Source organism: Nicotiana sylvestris, chromosome 10 (genome assembly GCF_000393655.2).
Source record: "Nicotiana sylvestris chromosome 10, ASM39365v2, whole genome shotgun sequence".
In the NCBI taxonomy this organism is placed as follows: Eukaryota; Viridiplantae; Streptophyta; class Magnoliopsida; order Solanales; family Solanaceae; genus Nicotiana; species Nicotiana sylvestris.
In genome coordinates, this window is record NC_091066.1 from 39,645,075 (window position 1) to 39,668,581 (window position 23,507).

Here is a 23,507-nt window from a genome sequence, read left to right on the forward strand (position 1 = left end):
CAAAACCACTAAGAGCAACAAACATGACCGATAAAAGCGGTCCACAACAAGAGAATCTCCCACAGTAGTAGAAACATAAACAGGGGAACTCAAAGAATCCCGAGATACACCTAAATGCGAAGCAAAATAAGGAGACACATAAGAATAAGTAGAGCCTGGATTGAATAGAACTGATGCATCTCTGTGACAAACCAGTGTAATACCTGTGATGACAGAATCAGAGGCAACAACCTCGGTATGGGCAGGAAGGGCATAGTATCGGGCCTGGCCTCCCCATCTAGGGTGACCTATACCTCGCCGACCTCCACCTATGGCAGGTTGAGCAGGTGGGATAGCAACTGGAGCTGTAACCATAGCTTGAGAACTCTGCAGGGCACACTGTGGCTGAGAAGTCTGTGAAGGTGCACTCCTCCCAAGTCTAGGGCAATCCCTCACCACATGACATGTGTCACCACACTCAAAACAAGCTCTGGGAGGACGTGGTGGCTATGACTGGCTCGAGCTAGGTCTGCTGGACTGACCTCTGAAAGCACCCTGCGCAGGAGGGGCGCTAGAAACCGAAGGTGCATAATAAGGGTCCTGAGGCCTAGGAGGAGCTGGAATACCACTGGCTGCTGGAAGAGCTGAATGAACATGGCGACTCATATAACCCCTACTATGACGACCTGCAGCTGGGGCACGGGCACCAGAGAAATGGCCCGACTCTCGAGACCTCTTGGCTTCCCTCTCCTCTCTCTCCCTAGCATGCATACCCTCAATCCTCCTAGCAATGTTCACCACCTGCTGATAAGAGATATCCATCTCCAACTCACAAACCGTGCTAGACCTGATGCTGGGAATACGACCCTTAATAAACTGGCGAACCCTCTCGCGAACTGTAGAAACCAAGGTTGAGGCATGTCTAGCCAAGCTAGTGTAAGAGACAGCATACTCTGAGATAGTCATAGCACCCTGGCACAAATGCTCAAACTCTACGCGCCATGCGTCCCTAAGGCTCTAAGGAACATGCTCCCTCAGGAACAAATCTGAAAACTGAGTCCAAATCAGTGAAGCAGCCTCATATGAACTGTCTAACTCATAGGTGCGCTACCAATCATAGGCGCCTCCTCGAAGCTGGAAGGTAGTGAAGGAAACCCTGCTCAATCCTGATATACCCATGGTGCGGAGAATGCGATAACACTCATCTAGAAATCCCAGAGAATCCTCCGATGCTAGAACACTGAATACATGAGGCTTGTACCTCTTGAACCTCTCAAGCTTCAGCTGCTCATCCTCGGAAGCCGCTACCCTGACCTCGGGCTAAACTGGCACTGCAGGTGGTATAGGAATAATCTCAGGGACCTGCTCAACATGCACTCGCTGCTCAGGAGTGCGGGCGGCGAGAGTCTATTCTCCTCCCCCGGCCCGAGACGCAGCTGCAGCAAGGGGAAGCAACCCTATCTGAGCCAAAGTGGTGTACATGCTCATGAACTGTGCCAGAGTCTCCTGAAGAGCTGGAGTAGTAGTAGCAGTAGGCGTATCAGGTTCCTGGACTCCGGCTGGATCTGCTGGTGGTACCTCAACAGCAGCTCGCGCAGGTGCTCTGGCTGCACCACGTATGCGTCCTCGGGCTCTACCCTGGCGCCAGCCTCTGACGACTGCAGTAAGGGGCATGGGTGCCTGATCATCTCGGGTAGCACGTGTCCTCACCATTTGTGAGAGAATAGAAGATAGAAGTTTAGAATTGTGATGTCAAAATATCACAAGATAAGGAAATCAAATGAAGTGAAAATTTTCCTATCAGTTACATAGCTTCTCGTAGATAAGTATAGACATCTCCGTACCGATCAACGAGACTCTAATAAACCGGCTTGTGATCCATGACTCCTATGAACCTAGATCTCTTATACCAACTTGTCACGACCCCAGTTCGCCCTCCATGAACTGTCGTGACGACACCTAGTCTCTACGACTAGGTAAGCCTAACAAATGCAGAACATAGACAAAACTTGCAAAAGAAATAATCAAACACCAAAATAACTGAATGGAACAATAGTTATAATGTCGCTCGGTATATACAACACAACATTCTCAAAACAAAGTACAGTGTCCCAAAACCCGAAAACTCACGGAAACACAAGCCTTTGGAATATCTAACAATCTAACTCCAGAATATCTAACAAGAAAGAAAATACAGAAGGGCAATGTTTAACAGCTAGAATAGAAAGGGACTCATCGGTCTGCGGAAGCGGCAGATGTACCTCGAAGTCTCTAGAGCAGTCACCTCCCTCAAGGGTGGTAGGCCTGAGCAGCGGTACCTGGATCTGCACATGAAAAACATGCGCAGAAAGGGCATGAGAACACCAGAGCGGTACTCAGTAAGTGCCAAACCTAACCTCGGTTGGGTAGTGACGAGGAAGGTCAGGGCCCTACTGAGATAAAATAAAGAATATAAGACATGACAGTATAAGATAAGCAGTACATTTGAAAACTAACGATAAGAATTTAATGCAGGAAAACACGGAAATAATGAAAACAGAGGCAGAAACAATCACAAGGAAGTAACAGGGGATCTCTCAATATCCTGAGGATCTCTTAGTACCCTCAATAAATGCTAGGGGATCTCTCAGTATCCTCAATATATGCTAGGTATCTCCTGATATCCCGAGGATCTCTCGGTATCCTCAATATGTGCTAGGGATCTTTTAGTATCCCGAGAATCTCTTGGTATCCTTTATATACGTGCCAGGGATCTCTCGGTATCTGCACCTCAGTTCAAATCATAAATACGCACATGAGATCCTGGGATGTCGTCCCGTAATCCCAAAGTAATACACACAACAACCCAAAAATACCCAATTAAGCTTAGTGTCATATCAAGTAAACAGGTAATTCTAATCTAACATGCTTTACATAATTTAATTAAGGCAGTTTAAGCAAATAAATAGTTAAGTCAATTAGAAATGCTCTTTCTAAACTAACAGCACGTTTAAATTGCAAGTAAAATGAAACAGGAAAAGGAAAACAATTGAAATTACTTAAAGAAAACCGGATTTTCAACAATTAGCTCAAGTACACACTCGTCACCTCACGTACAAGGCATTTATAAATATCAAATATACCAAATCCTAGGGGGAAGGTCCCCTACACAAGGTTAGACAAGCCACTTACCTCGAACCGGCTCAATAATCAATCTGAAACCACGCTCTTGCCACGAGTACTCGACTCCAAATGGCACAAATCTATTCAATTCAATTTCATAATGTGAATAACACTTCAAGTAACTGATTCTATAATTAAATTCTAAGCTAATACACAAAATTAGGTAAAATGACCAAATCACCCCTCGGGACCACATCTCGGAATCGGGTAAAATTTATATTTCCAGAACTCTCGCTCTCTCACGAGTTCAGTCATATCAAAAGTACCAAACCTCAATTTGTCCATCAAATCATCACTCATAGGTCCCCAATTAGACAAGCTCTAGACCCCCAATTACCACTGATTTTTCTTGATTTTTCATGCTTAATTGATAAAAATCATTCCAATAACGAGTTTAGGGACTAAAGACCTTACCCCAGTGAACTCCTCTAAAAATCTCTCTTGAAAAGTGCTTCCCAAGCTTCTTCCCGTTTTAAAAAAGATGAAAATAGGCTAAATTTCGCGAAGGCAAGAATTTATATGTTCTGCCCAGCGATTTCCGCATCTGCGGTCCCGCTTATGCGGAGCCAAGGTCGCATCTGCGACTTTTCATTAAAGGGCCAGCTTCCGCATCTGCGACTCCCAACCCGCAGATGCGGTACCGCTTCTGCGGTATTACCACCGCTTCTGCGGTTCCTGAGAAAATGACCAAATTCTGCTTTTGCAGCCACTGAGCCGCTTCTGCGGCGACGCACCTGCGGAACCCAAAACGCAGGTGCAGTTATGACAGAACCAACAGCTGAAGCTGCAACTCTAACTCCAAAATCTTTCTGTCAACCATCTGAATTCATCCTGAGGCCTCCGGGACCTCAACCAAAGGCACCAACAAGTCACAAACCACTATCTAAACTTGTACCAATCTTTAAAACAACTAAAACAACATCGAAATCTCGAATTAACCATGGATTTAAGCCTAAGAACTCCAAATTTATCAAAATACGCTTTCGATCAAAAAGTCTATCAAACCTTGTCCGAATGACCTGAAATTTTGCACACACGTCACATTCAACACTACGGAGCTACTCCAATGTCCGAAATTCTATTTCGACCCACGGATCAAAATCTTACTATCGGACCAGAAACTTCAAAAATTCAGCTTTCAACATTTGAAGCCTCAATTAGGTACGGACCTCCAAACACAATCCGAACACGCCCCTAAGACCGAAATCACCTAACGGAGCTAATGAAACCATCGAATTTTCATTCCAAGGCCGTCTTCACACTGTTCCGACTAAGGTTAACTTTCCAACATTTAAGCTCTTATTTAGGGACTAAGTGTCCCAAAACTCTCCGAAATTCAAAACCGAACATCCCGGCAAATTAAAATAGCAGAAATAAACTCGGGGAAAGCAGTTAATATGGGATCGGGGTGTAAATTCTTAAGACGACCGGCCGGGTCGTCACATTTACTGATTTCTGCTTTCCATTATTAGCTTTATACTTCTATATTGTACCAGTTATTTTGTTTAGTGAGTGTCTTGACTTGTACCTCGTCATTACTCTACCGAGGTTAGTCTTGATACTTACTGGATACCGACTGTGCTGTACTCATACTACACTTCTGCACATTTTTGTGCAGAACCAGGTATTGGAGATATCGGACTCGGTCAGAGTTAGCTTGTTGATCACGAGGATTCAAGGTAGAGCTGCTTGGTCGTCGCAGTCCTTTGGAGTCCTTTCCTTATATTGTACTGTCAGTTTGTCACTTGAATAGTATTGTATTTAGATCCTTGAGATCTTTCCCTGTATTTAACTATAGTTCCCGGAGGTTGTTATGTTTATTGCCACATAGGTTCGCTCTTGTTTCGGTATTCATATTAAACTCTGTTTTAAATTATCATTGTTAAAACTGGCCTAACTGTTATAGTAATCGGCTTACCTAGTCTTAGAGACTATGTGTCATCATGACATCCTACGGAGGGAGTTTGGGGTCGTGACACTCCTCCTCCTAATATTAGAAATAATGAATCATCAATAAACTTAGCATATAATTGGTGATGTCATTAAAGTAGAATCTCATTGTTGAATGAGGTTATAGACTTATGTTTTTCTTTTCTTTTGAATTATATTTACTGAAATTATGTTGAAACTTATTTTATGTTATGTTATAATTTTACATAAGAGTATTATATTTTTTTTTTTGAATTTTGAATTTATGTTTATTTTCGCTTCCATTTTATTTGCTTTAGTAGTATTCACTTATTAATTCAGATTGCATACCATTCGTGTTTCAATTAAAAATTGGTAGATTATGTTCGTAAAATATTTGAGTAATCTTATGGCATTATATTTATAAATATTAATCATTTTACCAAGCATGCAGTCCATGATGTTCTTACAAATATGTACTTTTAGTTCTTTAAATTTATTAAAGTAAAATATTATTAATTTAAAAAATATATACCAATTATTTTACAATATTAGTTCCAAATATATAATTAATAATTAATATATTTTCAAGAAACAATATCTATATTAAATGTCAAATTTAATATTATTTATAAAAGCAAATATTTTCTAAATCTTAACTTTTAATAATTAATTTTGATATTCAAAATTTGATCTAACTGTGTAATTATACGTGTGCAACCAAATAATACACTTGTAATTATATTGTAATTATATTATGACAAACAAACATGTCGTCGTAATTACAATACTATGTAATTACTAGGCTGTGTAATAACTACCATAGTAATTACACCAATTTCAATTACCAGATCGCTTTCCGAACAGTCCGTTAATTTATTTCACAATAATGAAAAGAAAGGATTTTCTTCCTAAAAGTCTTGTGGCCGTAAAGAGTATGCGATAAAGGATAAAATAAAAAATTTAGTGCCATAAATTTTAATGATACTTTTGGTATGAGCTAAAAAGTATTTCTTTATTTTTAAAATTCTGTACTTAATTAAATACGCTCACATTAAAATAAATAAAATATAAAACAACATACCTAAACTGAGATATAAATTTCACCAATATTTTTTATAACAAAAATGAAAAAGAAAACACTTGATAAATAATGATACACAATTTTATACACAAATTTGTCCTGATCGATCCAACAAAACAATCTACTAAGAGCTAGTTTGACCAAGTTTGTGGGAGGTAAAAAATACCTTTTTTTGGTTAAAAAAATACTCTCTCTCTTTTGTTAAAGTTTGAGGTGTTTGGCGGAGGCGGAGAAGTGCTCTTGAACAGAAGCATAAGTAATTTTTTTTTTTGAAAAAAAGCTACAAATTCTAACTTCTTCCGGGAAGCAGAAACAAAAAATTATTTTTTTCAAGATAAAAATATCTTTACCGTAAATTTATATTTTTCGAGTTATCCCTCATTATTTATTTTTTCCTTTTTGTTCTACCATCCCTTTCTTCCTTTTATTTTCTTCGTATTTTTAATTTCCTTCTTCTATTCCTCTTTGGGATAGTCTCTCAACAATAAATAAATTTATATATATATATAGTGATTTATTGATTATATATTTAATTTATATTGAATAATATATTGTGATATATTCATATCATCATTTAAATAATAAATAATATCGCATACCTATTTTTTGTTTTGGATAACTGTAATTTTTACATTATTTAATATATTTAATATATATTTTTACTTTATATATATATATATATATATATTTCTTCTTCTTCTTAATTTGACACTCAAAAATACTTTTTGGAAAAATTTATTGAGCATGCTTATCAAATCTTGTAAATATAATTTCAAATGAATTGGCAAAATATAAACTATTATTTCCCAAAAGTATTTTTTTCAAAAAGCATTTATAAATAAAAATATTTTTTACCAAACGGCCTTAACAACTTGTTTGGATGGCCGTTACGTATTGTATTGCATCGTATTGTTACTTTAAATACGATGTTTATTTTGGTTGTTACTTAAATTTGTTTTGGTTGTTACTTAAATTAAATTGTATCGTATTGCTAAATCTGTCGTTACGTAACAACGAAATGTGCTACTTTATGTAACGACCGATTTGGTGTGGTTGCGTCGTTATCTTGTCTTTTTCTCTCATCTCACCCTTCACTCTTATTAAATAATTTTATTTTATCATTTACCCTACCTTTTTATATAGAAAGAATTACAAGAAAATACACATGACTTCACACCATAACAAAAAATGGCCCATGTTTTGAAGTTTTATCCGACCTAGCCCATATTGTACATATTTTGAAAGCACTAGCAAATTCAAAATATGTGTTCTTAAAACCATTGCTTCTAAAAGCTATGAAATAAAATATGTGTTCTCACAACCATTGCTTTCACTCTCTCTTTTTCTCACATCTTCTACATATGCTTCAAGGGGCTGTATATTTTCTGCTTCTCCTTTTGTGTCACCTGGTTGCAATGTAAGAAAATTGAAGAGTAGAAATCCACCATTGAAGACCATTGAAAGCTTTTGCTTTCGAAAATGAGTTTTTTTCGAGTTTGTTAGCTTTTTGGATTGGGTATTGTTCCAATTGATTGAAAATATCAAAATGAGTACAAAATTTAAATTTGAAGTGATTTGGAGTAGATTTGAACAAGATTTGAGTTAAATTTCAGAAAAGACGCAAGGAAGAAGACGAAGTCAGTTTTTTGTAATTATGTATAATCTTGTATAACAGTGTATGCGAGTGTATAAATACATCTTATACACTAGTATACACTTTTTATACACATTTATGCAAGTGTCTGTAGATGAACTTCTTCTATGATTTTCAGTTGCAATTTTTGTTCAAACCCAGTCCAAATCTCCATTAAATGACTTCAAAATTTATATACAACATTTTTATACTATTTCTAACAAGTCTAAATAACACCCACTCCAAATTTCTCACAAAATCAAATTCAGAATTTAAACCCACATATTTAAGCTTGTTAAAAATATGTTGAACTAATATTTAAGTCACAATTACTGTTTCGAAAATTAAATTATATTTGGGTTAGTTGGTTGTAAATTGAAATATGGGCTAAACAATTGAAAAGTATGAAGCCCAGTTGTTCTAATGTGAAATTTTTCCTTTTATATAGTAAATTTACCCGATATCATAATTTTTCTTTATAATATTACAAATTTATTGCTAGTGATGATATCATAAAAGAACAGCAAACAATACATACATGCATTGTGAAACGATGGATGTGTAACAACCATCCAAACAAGGTGTAAGACTTATTAATGATACTTGACACAAAAATGTGCATTCATTTCCATTACTCCTTTACCACTTGTGAGATCCCCAAATTAATGAAAGAAGACACCTCCCCTGTAATATTCATGATTCCCATGTGAAAATTACAACAGTAAGTGGAGTGAAAGCAGCCGCCGATACAAATCTTTTTCCCCAGAATACTACCGACGTGATGAAACCTCCTCTCCACATGGCTCTATTTTCCTTAAAACTATTCCTTTTTTGATACATACATATATATATATATATATATATATATATATATATATATATTCTGCCACCCAATGACAGTCCAGAGGTAACCAAATTCCCTCTTCATTCTCACAAATCACCATTATAAAACGTGGACTCTTCCCGAGTCTCAGTCTTTTCAAAAACCATAACACATCAGATTCTCTTCTCCAAACCCAAATCGAAATTCTTTCTTGAATTCCGCCTATATAATTGGATCAATGTCGAAGAATATATTAGTGACAGGTGGAGCTGGGTACATTGGGAGTCACACGGTGTTACAATTACTGCTGGGTGGTTACAAGACAGTGGTGGTTGATAATTTGGATAATTCTTCTGCTATTGCTATTAAAAGGGTCCAAGAACTTGCGGGTCAATTTGGCCCTAATCTCTCATTTTACAATGTAGGTTCCATTTCCCTCTCTAATCGTGTGTTTTGTTGAAAATGTGGAGTCTCATATATCTGGGTATAAAGATTGGATTTTTATTTGGTTTGGGTTGAATCTTTTGATTTGATTTAATGTTGCATCTGTGTTTTTATCAAGTGTAATGATTTATGGTTTATCATGTTTATTGCTTCTTCCAATGTTAGATGTGTATATTTGTGTACTTCTATTAGACAAATAGCTAACAATGCAAAAGCTTAAAGTAGAAATTAAATTCAGAATCTATTGAATTTGGTAAATTTGGGGAAATTCTCCGCTCGAAGGTGTTAAGTTTGTAGTCTTTGAGGACAATGAAGTGGGACGAGAACCATGAGGTCTTAGGTTCAAATCTCAGGGAGGCAGAAAAAATACTAGGTGATTTCTATCCATATTCCTAAGTGTTGGCGGGCAGAGTTACCCGATACTGTGCTGGTGGGAGGTAGCGGAATAGTTGAGGTGCGCTCAAGCTCGCCGGGCGGCACCGTCATCCAAAAAAAAATTAAGTTTGTAGTCTTTGTGTTAATTTTTGTTTTAAACGTTGTTACACAGTATTTTGTATGTTTTCAAGCATCAAGTACTTGATTGTTGTTTCATTTCTTGCATTTATGTTCCTGATTTCTATACGTCTGTTTTAAACTGCAGATAGATCTGCGAGACAAGCCTGCAGTTGAAAAGCTTTTCGAGTCTAACAAGTAAGTTATACCAATGTTAGTTGCAAGGGTTATTATACTTTAGTTCTGAACTTTTCTTGTCAATCTTCTTCTTTGTTGATCACCATTCCGTTGTTATTCTAGCCAATGTTGTTTTTATCTATGGCACAGTAAGCTGAAAATTTGATAAACATCTTCATGAATTATATGCTGTTGACCGGAAAATATGCTCTTGTCTAGCACTTTCCAGAATGATGGTTGTAGTGTTTATATTTGTCTCTCAGCTCCCTTGCTTTACTTTATTTTTTTAGTTCAACATCAGTTTCATATGTAATGCAGGTTCGATGCTGTTATCCATTTTGCTGGACTAAAAGCAGTGGGTGAAAGTTGCCAGAAACCTTTGATGTACTACAACAACAATATTACAGGTACAATTACCCTGCTGGAAGTCATGGCAACGCGTGGATGCAAAAATGTATTTCTCGATACTCTTTTGATTATCTTAATAACACATCGTTCTCTCTTGCAAATTATTGTATTGACTGGTTTCTGTCTTCAACTATTCAGCTTGTGTTCTCATCATCATCTACTGTCTATGGCTGGCCAAAAGAGGTTCCTTGTACTGAGGAATCTCCCATAAGTGCTGCAAATCCTTATGGAAGGACAAAGGTACATTTTGAGTTGTCTCATCTGGTCATTTCAGTGCTCAGCTGATTTTATGAAGTGAATATTTGTGATACTAAAATGCAAGCGCATTTCGTTGGCTGCCTCTCCACTGCAGCTGCTGAGCAGCCAAGTACCTTCACTTGTCCTATTCTTTTAAAGGAGAGAGGGGTGTGAGGAGGAGTCTGTGTTCTTTATTTTCCTGAATATCAGAATTCTGGTTGTGTGTATGCCTTGTGTTTATACTCAAAGCTAAGTAGACTTAATTTTCAGCTCTTCACTGAAGAAATTTGCCGTGATGTCTACCATTCTGACCATGAATGGAAAGTCATATTGTTGCGGTACTTCAATCCTATTGGTGCACATCCAAGTGGTTATATTGGTGACGATCCACGTGGAATTCCAAACAACCTTATGCCCTTTGTTCAACAAATTGCTGTTGGCAGGAGACCAGCACTGACAGTTTATGGAACTGATTATCCAACAAAGGATGGTACAGCGGTATGGTCTACTTCTGATAGTACTATTATGTGATGATTTTTGTTCCAGATTACCAGAAATTGTTTGACATGTGTTCTAGATTATCAGAAATTAGCTCACTCAAATTTGGAAATCCTTGTTTAGCTACATGTAACTTGAACATGTGATTGATCATGTGCTGATATTTTCAGGTGCGTGATTACATTCATGTTGTTGATTTAGCAGATGGCCATATTGCTGCCTTGCAGAAGCTGTTTGATCCTTCGACAGGTGAATACTTGCTATTTCTTATGATTGTTACTTCTCTGTTTAAGTTATCTGGTGCTAATTATTCCAGCAGCCTCAGAGTCCACTACCACAAAGCTCTCTTACCTTTCTTTCTTGAAGACTGTTTGCCCTGAAACATATTTTTCAATTCTGCTATTGGATTCTTGTTCTTTCAGTGGCAAAGCTGTACTTTTCTATATCGTTTTTCCTCCTCGTGTTTCTTGTGACATGGTTGAACATGACAGTGTCACCAATATCCCAGACAAATAGTATTATGTGAGAAGCATCAACATCAACTTTTGATCATGGTGTGATCATATTATTCTGCTATGCTATTTCTGTTTAACTAAATCATGTTAGTTCTAGCTTGGCTTGTCTTTGCATTTCTAAAGCAATATCATTTGGATATTTTTGGTGACACATTTATTCTTGTTGGATGATAAAGCATTAGTGACCTATCTAATAAAGTGCCTAGGGGGCAAAGGTTTCTCTGCTTGGTGTTGATTCTAACTTTGATTTTGCTAAAACATTTCAGGCTGTGAAGTTTACAACCTGGGAACTGGGAAAGGATCATCAGTCTTGGAAGTGGTGTCAGCATTTGAGAAGGCATCAGGAAAGGTAGTGTACTTTTGGAATCAGTTCGGTTAATCCTTGGGCATCTCTGTTGGAATACCCAGTTCAGTGAGTTAAACTTTTATAAATGGAAAAAGAGACATAAATCACACATTCGAGGAAGAGCATTTGCCTTATTTGCTTTTTAAATAAAGGGCCTTGTATTTTTCTTCTTAATTCGTATTAGAATGAAATAGACTGGTTGAGTGCATATTGATAATTATTTAAAGTTAAAGCCTCTATAGTGGAATGCCTTTTGTTTAAATTTCTGATCTGAGACGTATGCCTGCACATTTGAAAGAGTTCTAGAGTTGCTGCCAGTTCTTCTCACCTGGGAGGAAATTGAACACGTCTCCTATAATTTGAAACGCTCTATTTGGTCCGCACATAATTCCAGCTCTACTTAAGCTGCTCACTTATTGATAGTTATGTTTCTGACCTTTCACTTTGTGTGGAAATGCTTTGCTAACTGTGCAACATCCTAGTAGTAATGGTAGCACTAATTAGTGTTCCTGGTACACTAATTACCTCTTATTCTGCTTTTCTAGAAAATTCCACTGGTGATGTCTGGTCGACGGCCTGGGGATGCTGAAATAGTATATGCAGCAACAAAGAAAGCAGAACGAGAATTGAATTGGAGGTAACTGATATTTACAAATATATCAATCTGTTTACCTGGCTGCATACTTCAATTGTCTGGTCGCTGATTAATCTAATTAATTACTTAACTGCTAGTTGACGGCAGTGGCGGAGCCACATTCAACCAATCGACACCCCTTCGCCGAAAAATTACATTGTATTGCTAGATAAATTTTCTGTTTTATGTATATTTACTATATGTCGACTCCCCTAAACTTTTCGGTGTATCTATTTTTTTTTTATATTTTGACTTCCCTTAGTGAAAATTCTGACTCCGCCACTGGTTGACGGGGCAACTCTTGATAGTGCCCCTCAGCTAGAACTTCTGTTCCCCCTTTCCATATAATCTACTTTTGATTTGTGTTGTACTAAATGTTTGGCTTATTTTTCAGGGCAAAGTATGGCATTGATGAGATGTGCCGCGATCAGTGGAACTGGGCCAGTAAAAACCCCTATGGCTATGAAGGATCTGAAGAGTCAAACTAACAGTGCAGTATACTCCTTTAACTGCAATTCTTTTTCATGGTCACATCATTCCACCTGTTCGTTCGTTTATCCATACTGCTAATCACCGACGTGTAGACCATCAATCTTTTTTTTTTTTCTTGCAAGGATTCCACGTATATTACTAGGATTACAGAATGGTCGGAACATTTAAATTTTTTTCTAACTGGAGTTCCGAAGCAAGTGGTGGAACTTTTTCCGCCGTGAAGAAACAGGGATAGTTGATGAATAATAGCTCATTTAGCTTAAACCTATAGTGGTATTTTATTCGTTCTTTTATTCTTTTGTAACTAGTAGCATTACAACCATATTGTTTAAAGAAACTATTTATTTTTCTTGCTTCAATTATTATGCTGGTCCACTGTGTAACCCTGTTAAGTTAAGCAATTTGTTGGCAGTTATGTCTTCTGTTTAGTGGTTGGAAAGTGTATTATGCTCAAGGATGAACATGCCTACAACTCACAGTTGATGTCAGCTGACTGGTTTAGAGTATCCATTATAATATCTTGTAACCCCATGTGCAGTTGTAGTTTATCTGTCACCAGTAAGTACAACATTCGACCACCCATTTCATAATCATGTCTGTGCCAATGTTTGGTTTTGTTCAACTTAAGTAAAAGGAGTTGTATCAGGCCCCATGTATTAGACTTCTTGTGCATCCCAATTCCCAAAAGGTGCTGCCCTCCTAGGCGTGCAACACGAAGTAATTCGAGTCAATTCACATTAGACTAACGATGATTAATTATATTCTTAGAGGTATAAAATACAACTCCATGAATGAGCAAACTAAAGGCTGCATTCATTATAAAGATCTTTGGAGAAATCGCTAAAAAAGATTGAACATGTGGGAGGATTTGAACAAATTTTGCTTTACTTTAGGGTCTATTGGCAAAGGAAACTCGAGAATTAAAGATTTTGTTCTACTGTCACCAGTGCAAACCAATAAATAATCAAATGTAGAAAGGGGATCCTAAATGTATTTGATGGCTTAATGTATCACTTGCATGATTTAAGGATTCCATGGATCACATTGTTACATGAGGACCAAATGAAGAGTCTAAGGATGATTTGGGGGAAGTGCACGGTTAGTCACTAATAACACATGTATTTACTTTTAAGTTACTGTTTAAAATGTCTTTAGTCTTTAGCCACTGCTTTAATAAACTTTAGTTGCCCGGACGAAAATACCCTTCTGCTCATGTCCTTAACTTTTGTACTTAACTTCAGGACATCAGGACTATATGTTCTTAACTTTTGAACTTGGAACTCTAAGTTCAGGACTTCAGGATTACATGTCCTTAACTTTTGAACTTGGAACTCAAACTTCAGGACCAAGCGTCCTTAATTTTTGAACTTGTAAGTCAAAGGTAAGGACCTATTGCTTGTCCTTAACTTTTGAACTTGTAACTGTAAGTTAAGGACTGCTTATCTTTAACTTTTGAACTTGTAACTGTAAGTTAAGGATTGCATGTCCTTAACTTTTGAACTTGGAAATCAAAGTTAAGGACCTATTTTCCTTAACTTTTGAACTTGTAACTGTAAGTTAATGACTGCCCGTCCTTAACTTTTGAACTTGTAACTATAAGTTAAGGACTACCTGTCCTTAACTTTAGAACTTGTAACTGTAAGTTAAGGACTACTTGTCCTTAACTTTTGAACTTGTGTCCTTAACTATTGAACTTAACTTCAGGACTATATGTCCTTAACTTTTGAACTTGAAACTCTAAGTTCAGGACTTCAGGACTACATGTCCTTAACTTTTGAATTTAACTTTAGGACTTCATGTCCTTAACACAATTATCTTTGTCCTCAATTTTTTTGGCTTTTTACCATATTTTTCCTAATTATCTGTTGTTTAAGAAAATCTAAAAGTCACTTCTTTTAGAAAACCAAAAGTCACGTCCTCCCACGTCTATGATTATTATGAGTGAATGGTTTACCAGACAATTCAACTCCTGAAAGCAGACACAAAAGAAAATGACAGGCTTATAAAATTTATATGATTAATGCATTTCGTTTCTTCTGTTCAAAATTGGATTTCATATATGAAAATAATGGGAACACTCATACGAACCCCAGAACGCCATTGCAAAAGGAGAAGTGGAGCTGTAAGGAATGAATCTGAAAATGGCGTATTTTCGTTTGGGAAGGAAAGGGTAATACTGCCTTTTTATATTAATTTTAATAGACTGGTGACTACTTTTGCTCAGCATTAAAAATGCTGGATAAAAAGTAAATACCACTTTAAAAAATGGCTACCCCACACAATTTTTACGGATGATTTCGATCACTTTGTTGATTCAGAAGGCAAAGTAATAGCCCCACTGGGCGGGGTTATTAGAAGCAGATCAGGCCTCTTGCCCTTATCTAGTTGTCACGGGTTGATTTTCTGTCCACCAAAACCAGCCTGCGCGCCAGCCCAACCTCATACCCAACTTCAGCCTTCCCATCACTTAGCTAAAATTTCAGCAACTTTGGACTTAGAATATTTTTAGGCAATTTTCAACATAGTAAGATTTAAGTAAAGACAACGGAATTAAACAAGAACACAAGGCACAATATACAAGGAACTCTTTTCCCAACTTTGTATTTAGCTCGAGCATATAAAGTAACTCAAACTCGAAGTACAATGCCATGTACAAAAAATCACTCTTGACCTTCAGATTTTCTCACAAAGGCTACTTTTATCCTTAGGCATTTTCACTCGTGAAAACAGACTTAGGAAAACAGACCACATGTATTTACAAGCATAAGGGTGCTGCACAACTATAGATCATGTGAAAGCCCTTTGCCTTTACACTTGTCGCTCTTGGACTGAGACACTTGTCCCACACAACCCACTATTTTTGCATAATGTAGTTGACATCCCCCAACAACTAGGATCATGCTGAGATAATGGAAATAAGGCTCCAAAAACGTTCTGGTAACCACCTGCCAGATTTGAACAAAAGCCAACTTCTGCCCATGTGCACCATATGTACCTTGTAACCGCCATTAACTTTGTCAAAGCTGAAGCATTGTCACACCCCAACCTTGTGAGATGTGGCTGGCACCCGATGCCCGAAGGCCCGAGCGAACCAACCATGAGATATGATCCGAAATATAATAACCTGCAGGTAGAAGAGTCCAACACGACATATATATATATATATATATATATATATATATATATATATATATATATATATATATATATAAACTAGGCCAACAAGGCTGTAACAACAGTATAACAGCTATCCAGAAGGCCGATAGGGCGATACGAAAAATATATATATATAATGACCGCTAGTCTGCAAGCCTCTAAGAGTGTAAGACAATCTCAACAGGGCGGGACAAAGCCCCCGACATGCCCAAAACCACACATATACATCTGTAATAGTACCTATGGACTCAAAGTCAGCAACTCCGAAGAAGTGGAGTGCGAAACCCAATGCTGATCCTGGGGGTCCTACTGAGGAGACACACCACTCTGTCTATTCGAACCTGTGGGCATGAACACAACGCATAAAAATGCGTCAGTACGAAATATGTACTGAATATGTAGGGCGACAAGTGTAACATGAAAAATGTAATTAACAAGAGAAGAGACATAGAGATAATTTAAATTCTGAAACTAGCCTCGGTAGGAAACTAAAATTCAACATGGATATAAATGTATGCTCGTGACACCGTCGTTCACTATCGCTACTTATAATATATCACATTATATAATAATAAATCCCTCTGTGGGGCTATAATATCCATAACATACCCGGCCATAATAAAGGCTCGGTAGAATCGTACCCGGCCACGTGAAGCTCGGTAATCCCAACTGATCAGTGGTTACACAATATGTGTCATACCCGGCCGTCTATAATGCGGCTCGGTAATGAAAGTAAATACATACATATACTAGATCATAAATTATATAGGTGCAATGCGAAACCAACCTTAAAAGACGTATTCTAAGAAGAGTCGAAGTGGCCTATCATCATTCTTCCCCGACTATCATGGTTGTGGCTAAAAATATTTAATTTTCAACTACGAGCCAACAAGTACTAAGAACATGAGAGTTGTGTATTATGAGTACCTTTGAAGTAAATGTTACTTATTCATGATTTATATGAACGTCGAAAGGAGAACGAGTAAAAGGCTCTAGTTCTTTTTAAGCAAGGAACAAGGAAATCCGAGAATTCATAGATATCCTCTAGAGTAAGCAATCTATGAGAAAAGATCAGGTCTAAGCATCTTTATAAGTTGAAGGTGAAATAACTCGAATCCGACGAGACAATTCGATAAACGTTTATTCGAATTCTAGTCATGCCGAAAAGTATAGCGAAAGCCCTACATACCTTGTCGATGGAGTTATATACTGTTTCCAAGACCTCAAAAGCCTTAGGAATGATTTCCTACATAATACAAACCATTCAAAATCAAATTCAAGCTCATAGCTTAAATAATTCTTCATTTAGACATTTACGCGAACAACTTGTGGCCATGAATTTGTAGACTCTTTTGTAGATTAATTTCCCCCCAACACACCACCAAATTTTACTTTACTACATCTCCTCATCAACAGAATTCCATCCATGTCTTCACAGATCCAAACAACACAATAAAATTCATATAGAACAGCCCCAACAATCAAGCCATATTAAGAGAGGTTTCTAAAAAAATCAAGAATATTTCTATAGAGGTTTCAACTATTTCTTAAGAATTCTTACGGTAGAAGTTTACAAAGATCAAAGAGGAAGTTAAATCATACCTTATGTGACCAGAATTACTCAAAATTCGAAATTACAAGACGGAGTCTTGCTATGAAAAGTGAAACACCGAAGAATTCACGATTCCGAAGCTACCATGGTGTTCTCCATCTTGAGGATGACTAAATTGTTGTTATGCTTGGCTAGATGGATGGGAGAAGTTTGAGAGGAAATCCCTAGGTTTTTGGTTCTGTTTTGGAGAGGATAAAACGCAGGGGTTCTGTTTTAAAAATTGACTTAAATAAAGAAATTTTGACTAAACCCGACTAGGCACACTGTTCCCGTAACAGTGTGCACCCCTGTACGAAAATGTTAATATCTCTCTACTCCGAAGTCGTATTAATGAACGGTTTGTTGCGTTGGAAAATAGACTCATAGACCTTCGATTCGGTAGATAGAACACACCATAACTCCCAGTATATTGAGAGAAAAGGTCATCAACATTTTATCCAAATTCCAGTGAAATTTAAACCCGTAACTTGCGCGCGATCTTTGTCGAATTTTTAATCACAACTCAAATGACTTCCAATCTTAACGTATAACTATCGCATCATTTAAATATCTCATAGAAATTATCTTCCTACCGAATTATCCCATTTACAACATGATAACGCCGAATACACAAGGTGTAACATTCTCCCCTCCTTAAGAACATTCGTCCTCGAATGTTAACGGTTAACCTAACTTCTGAATTTTTTTTTTAAAAAAAATTCGCCAGAGTTTCCCCTATAAATATGAATATCCAAAACCTGCCATCAGCCCAAACATACATATCTAAGGCCACACAGGGCTACACATCATAATAATAACATCAACTTGGCCTCACCCGACCATTTACTTATACAATAATGATAATAAGAAGGTTAGCCATAACTTAATTACCTTAACTGTCACTGGTTGATATATGTGCAACACCTGCCATGTTTGTCTCAGGCATATCACCTGAAGACTCAAATAAATGAGGGTATCTGGACTTCATGTCCTCCTCGGCCTCCCATGTCATTTCCTCTACATTATTGCTCCTCCAAAGTACTTTTACTGAGGCTACCTCTTTAGTCCGTAGCTTACGGATTTGACGGTCAAGAATGGCAATAGGTATTTCTTCATATGACAAGTTCTCGGAAACTTCAATATCCTCGATAGGGCTGATGCAAGAAGGATCACCTAAGAATTTCCGAAGCATGGAAATGTGAAATACCGGATGGATTGCTTCTAATTCTGGTGGCAGGTCAAGTTTGTAGGCTACTCGCCCAATTCTCTGAACAATCTGATATGGCCCAACATATCTAGGGCTGAGTTTTCCTTTCTTACCAAATCTCATTACACCCTTCATAGGCGACACTTTCAAGAATACCCAGTCTCCCACAGCAAATTCCAAGTCTCGACGTCGGTTATCTGAATATGATTTCTGTCGACTTTGAGCTGTACGCAACCTTTCCTGGATCAACTTTACCTTTTCTACAGCTTGCTGTACCAATTCAGGTCCTAGCAACTTTGTCTCACCAACATCAAACCAGCCAATAGGAGATCTGCATTTCCTCCCATATAGTGCCTCATAAGGTGCCATCTGAATACCGGCATGATAACTGTTATTGTAGGCAAACTCAATAAGCGGTAAATGATCTTCCCAACTTCCCTTGAAGTCTAAGACACAAGCTCGCAACATATCTTCAAGTGTCTGAATAGTGCGTTCGGCTTGTCCGTCGGTCTGCGGATGAAATGCTGTACTAAGGTTAACAAGAGTACCCAAACCTTCTTGAAAAGACCTCCAGAAATTAGCTGTAAATTGGGCACCTCTGTCAGATATAATAGAAAACGGAACTCCATGTAGCCGAACTATTTCCTTGATATACAGGCTCGCATAGTCTTCAGCTGAATAGGTGGTCCTAACTGGGAGAAAGTGAGCTGATTTCGTCAGCCTATCCACAATGACCCAAATAGAATTGAACTTACGGCGAGAATTGGGCAATCCTAATGAAATCCATATTAATCGATTCCTATTTCCAAGCTGGAATCTCAATATTTTGAAGTAGCCCTCCAGGTTTCTGGTGTTCAGCTTTAACCTGCTGGCAGTTGGGACACTGAGCCACAAATGTGGCTATATCTTTCTTCATGTCGTTCCACCAGTATAGCTGACGAAGATCATGATACATTTTGGTTGAACCAGGATGAACTGAGTACCGAGACTGGTGCATCTCTGTCATAATTTGCTTACGAAGCTCCCCAACATTAGGTACACACCATCGGCCTTTATATTTTAGAATTCCATCATCAGATTGCTCGAACAACTGCTTCTTCTGAAAAGGGATACTCTCTTTAATTTTGACTAACTCCGGATCCTCAAATTGACGCATTTCTACCTCAGCTACCAGTGATGACCCCGCAATATTTTGGACTACTACACCCTGGTCACCTGTATCATGTAGCCGTACACTCAGGTTAGCCAATTGATATATCTCTTTAGTCATTTCTAATTTCCCAGCTTCTACATGCTTCAAGCTGCCCATGGATTTACGACTCAATGCATTAGCTACCACATTCGCTTTGCCCGGATGGTACAAAATATCCACATCATAGTCCTTCAGCAATTCAAGCCATCTTCTTTGTCTCAAGTTCAAGTCTTTCTGCTTAAATATATATTGTAAACTTTTGTGATCTGTATAGATATCCACATGAACACCATAAAGATAATGACGCCATATTTTTAAGGCAAATATAACGGCTACTAACTCAATATCGTGAGTCGGATAATTGTATTCGTGCTTCCGCAACTGCCTCGAAGCATATGCAATAACTTTTCCATGCTGTATTAGAACACATCCCAATCCAACCCTGGATGCATCACAATATACCACATAACCTTCAGATCCTTCCGGAAGTGCTAGAACAGGTGCTGATGTTAAGCGTTTCTTCAACTCATGAAAGCTCCTTTCACATGCATCAGACCATTGGAACTTAACGGCTTTGTGTGTCAATTTTGTCATGGGAGCAGCAATAGAAGAGAAGTTCTCAACAAATCTCCGATAATAACCAGCTAAGCCCAAGAAACTACGAACTTCCGTAGGAGTTGTAGGTCTAGGCCAGTTTTGTACTGCTTCAATTTTCTGACCATCTACCTTAATACCTTTATCGGAAACGATATGCCCAAGGAAAGCCACTGAATTCAACCAAAATTCACATTTGGAGAATTTAGCATATAATTTCTGATTTTTCAAAGTCTGCAACACCACACGCAAATGATCCTCATGTTCTGCTTCTGATTGAGAATATACCAGAATATCATCAATGAAAACAATTACAAATATATCTAGAAATGGCTTGAAAACCCGATTCATTAAATCCATAAAAGCTGCTGGCGCATTAGTAAGACCGAAAGACATCACAAGAAATTCATAATGGCCATATCTAGTCCGGAAAGCCGTTTTCGGAATATCTCTCTCCTTAACTCGCAATTGGTGATAGCCGGATCGAAGGTCAATCTTTGAGAAATATTTGGCACCTTGCAACTGATCAAACAAATCATCAATTCTGGGTAAAGGGTACTTGTTCTTGATAGTCACTTTGTTGAGCTGGCGATAGTCAATACACATTCTTAACGAACCATCCTTCTTACGAACAAACAACACTGGTGCACCCCAGGGAGATGTGCTGGGCCTGATAAAGCCCTTATTCAAAAGATCCTTCAACTGGGCTTTCAATTCTTTTAACTCAGCAGGAGCCATTCTGTATGGAGGAATATATATTGGTTGAGTGTCTGGAAGCATATCAATAGCAAAGTCGATTTCTCTTTCTGGAGGAAGACCAGGAAGTTCATCAGGAAATACATCAGGATATTCATTCACGACGGGAACCGATTGAAGGGTTGGAGATTTCACCTCCATATCATGCACTCGTACCAAATGATAGATGTACCCTTTCAAAATCATCCTTCGAGCTTTAAGGTAAGAAATAAACTTTCCCTTAGGCGCTGCAGCATCACCTTTCCATTCAATAATAGGCTCACTTGGAAAATTAAAACGAACAATCTTTGTCCAGCAATCTACATTGGCATAACAAGAAGCCAACCAATCCATACCCATAATGATATCAAAATCGACCATTTCTAGCTCATGCAAATCTGCTAACGTATGGCGGTCATGAATCTTCACGTCACAACTTCGATATACCCGTCTAACTACAACAGACTCACCCATTGGCGTAGATACCTCAAAGGACTGTTGCAACAATTCAGGCTCTCTATCCCATTTACTAGCAACGAAGGGGGAGATATACGACAATGTAGAACCAGGATCTATCAAGGCATACATATCGATAGAAAAGACGGATAGTATACCTGTAACCACGTCCGGAGATGACTCTAAATCCTGACGACTCGATAAAGCATATATGCGATTTTGCTGACCTCCTGAACCAGAAGCTCCAAATCTTCCCCTACCCCTGCCAGCTGATGTCTGCATACTCTGTCTAGGAGGACGTACCGAAGAAGAAGAAGCCCCTGCAGATGCCGTCGGCTGAGCCATACCCCCTCCACCTGTCATCGGACAATGTCTCATAATATGACCTGGCTGTCCACATGTATAACATGTATCAGAACCCTGGCGACATGGTCCAAAATGATTTCGGCCACATCGATCACATCTAGGAAACTGAGGCCTCATCTGACTGAACTCGCCTCTAAACTGTGGACCTGGGGTCCGTGAACTCTGACCTGGACCAGAATAAGTGGTCCGATCCTGGCGCTGTCCCTGAAACTGTGGCGGTGCACTGGCTGCCGGATAAGACTGACGCCGGGGAAACTGTGGCCTAAATCCACCTCGAAACTCCCCTATGTTACCTGCGAACCGCGCCCTCTTCTGCTGCCCTCTATCGTGCTCTTGATTGGCTCGTTGTTGCCTCTTGCGATCCTCTAGACCCTGTGCATATGCTTGAATACGGGCAATATCCATTCCTTGGTTTAGAGAAGCTGTAGTGCACTCATTTATCAAGTGTGCCCCCAAACCACTAACAAACTGGTGTACCCGATCACTCATATCAGCAACAATCGTAGGAGCATACCTAGCCAAAGAGTTGAACTGCATGCTATATTCCCGAACGCTCATATTACCCTGTTCTAAGTGTAAGAACCTATCTCGTCGGGCTCTTCGAAGCTCGATTGGCAAATATTGCTGTAAAAATGCCTCAGAGAACTCCTTCCATGTCACTGGTGGCACATTAGGCCCCCGAGTTTGCTTCCAAGTCTCATACCATGTCACAACAATATCACGTAGTCTATAAGAAGTAAACTCCACTGACTCAACATCCGTGGCATGTATAATTTGTAAGGTCCGTTGCATAAGATCCAGAAAATCCTGTGGGTCAGCATTAGGATCAACCCCTGTAAATACTGGAGGATCCAAGTTGATAAAGTCTCGAACTCTCGCACTCACGGACCTATCAGCAATACCGAAGGTCTGGTGTTGGGCCTGGGAGGCCACTATTCGAGTCAGCAATTGTACAGCACTCCGCATGTCTAGGTCCTGATCAGGAACAACTGGGAGAGGGACTGGAGGTATGTTAGCTCCTCTACGCCCTTCCGGGGGTGGTGGGGGTACTGCCCCGGAAGCCTGAGAATCAACCTCATTCTGTGGCTCATGTTGATCTACATTAGCAGGTGGCACCTGACTTGTGCCCTCTCCCGCCTCCTCGTCCAACCTCTGAATAAATTTCATAGCCACTTGTCGTCTCCTAGTGTTAGGCATCACTGAGAAGGTAAACAAAAAAGAGAATTAGGAATGAACACTTATGATTAGGCTCTATTGCACGATCTAGATCAAGAAGAAAGTAATAATCCTAAATGCCCAATAGCCTCATGTTTATAAGTGTGGTGCACAACACACCATAAACAAGACTCTACTAGACACGGCTTGTAGACTCCCTAGG

General features: G+C 38.6%; 2 protein-coding genes and 1 long non-coding RNA gene across 4 annotated transcripts; 1 reads left to right on the forward strand and 2 right to left on the reverse strand.

Annotated features, from left to right (window-relative positions):
- Positions 1-8,658: 8,658 nt before the first annotated feature.
- LOC104233076 (UDP-glucose 4-epimerase GEPI48-like) lies at positions 8,659-13,191 on the forward strand. 2 transcript variants are annotated; one of them, XM_070160603.1, is made up of 10 exons: positions 8,670-9,010; positions 9,674-9,723; positions 10,021-10,156; positions 10,249-10,350; positions 10,618-10,845; positions 11,016-11,094; positions 11,627-11,709; positions 12,252-12,343; positions 12,735-12,835; positions 12,955-13,100. In XM_070160603.1, the coding sequence occupies exons 1-9, from the start codon at positions 8,828-8,830 to the stop codon at positions 12,826-12,828; spliced, it is 1,047 nt and encodes a 348-aa protein (XP_070016704.1). In that variant the 5' UTR covers positions 8,670-8,827; the 3' UTR covers positions 12,829-12,835; positions 12,955-13,100. The 2 variants fall into 2 exon arrangements, with proteins under 2 accessions (XP_009784685.1, XP_070016704.1); XM_009786383.2 differs by having other exon boundaries at positions 8,659-9,010; positions 12,735-13,191.
- A 2,896-nt stretch (positions 13,192-16,087) lies between these two features.
- Positions 16,088-17,863, reverse strand: LOC138880277 (uncharacterized). Its single transcript, XR_011402751.1, has 3 exons — positions 17,591-17,863; positions 17,178-17,234; positions 16,088-16,329 (listed from the first exon to the last, which is right to left on the reverse strand). It is a non-coding gene; the product is annotated as an uncharacterized lncRNA (long non-coding RNA).
- A 1,722-nt stretch (positions 17,864-19,585) lies between these two features.
- LOC138879217 (uncharacterized) lies at positions 19,586-23,326 on the reverse strand. Its single transcript, XM_070158814.1, has one exon. It carries the CDS (start codon positions 23,324-23,326, stop codon positions 19,586-19,588), a length of 3,741 nt encoding a protein of 1,246 aa, XP_070014915.1.
- Between the last annotated feature and the right edge of the window lie 181 nt (positions 23,327-23,507).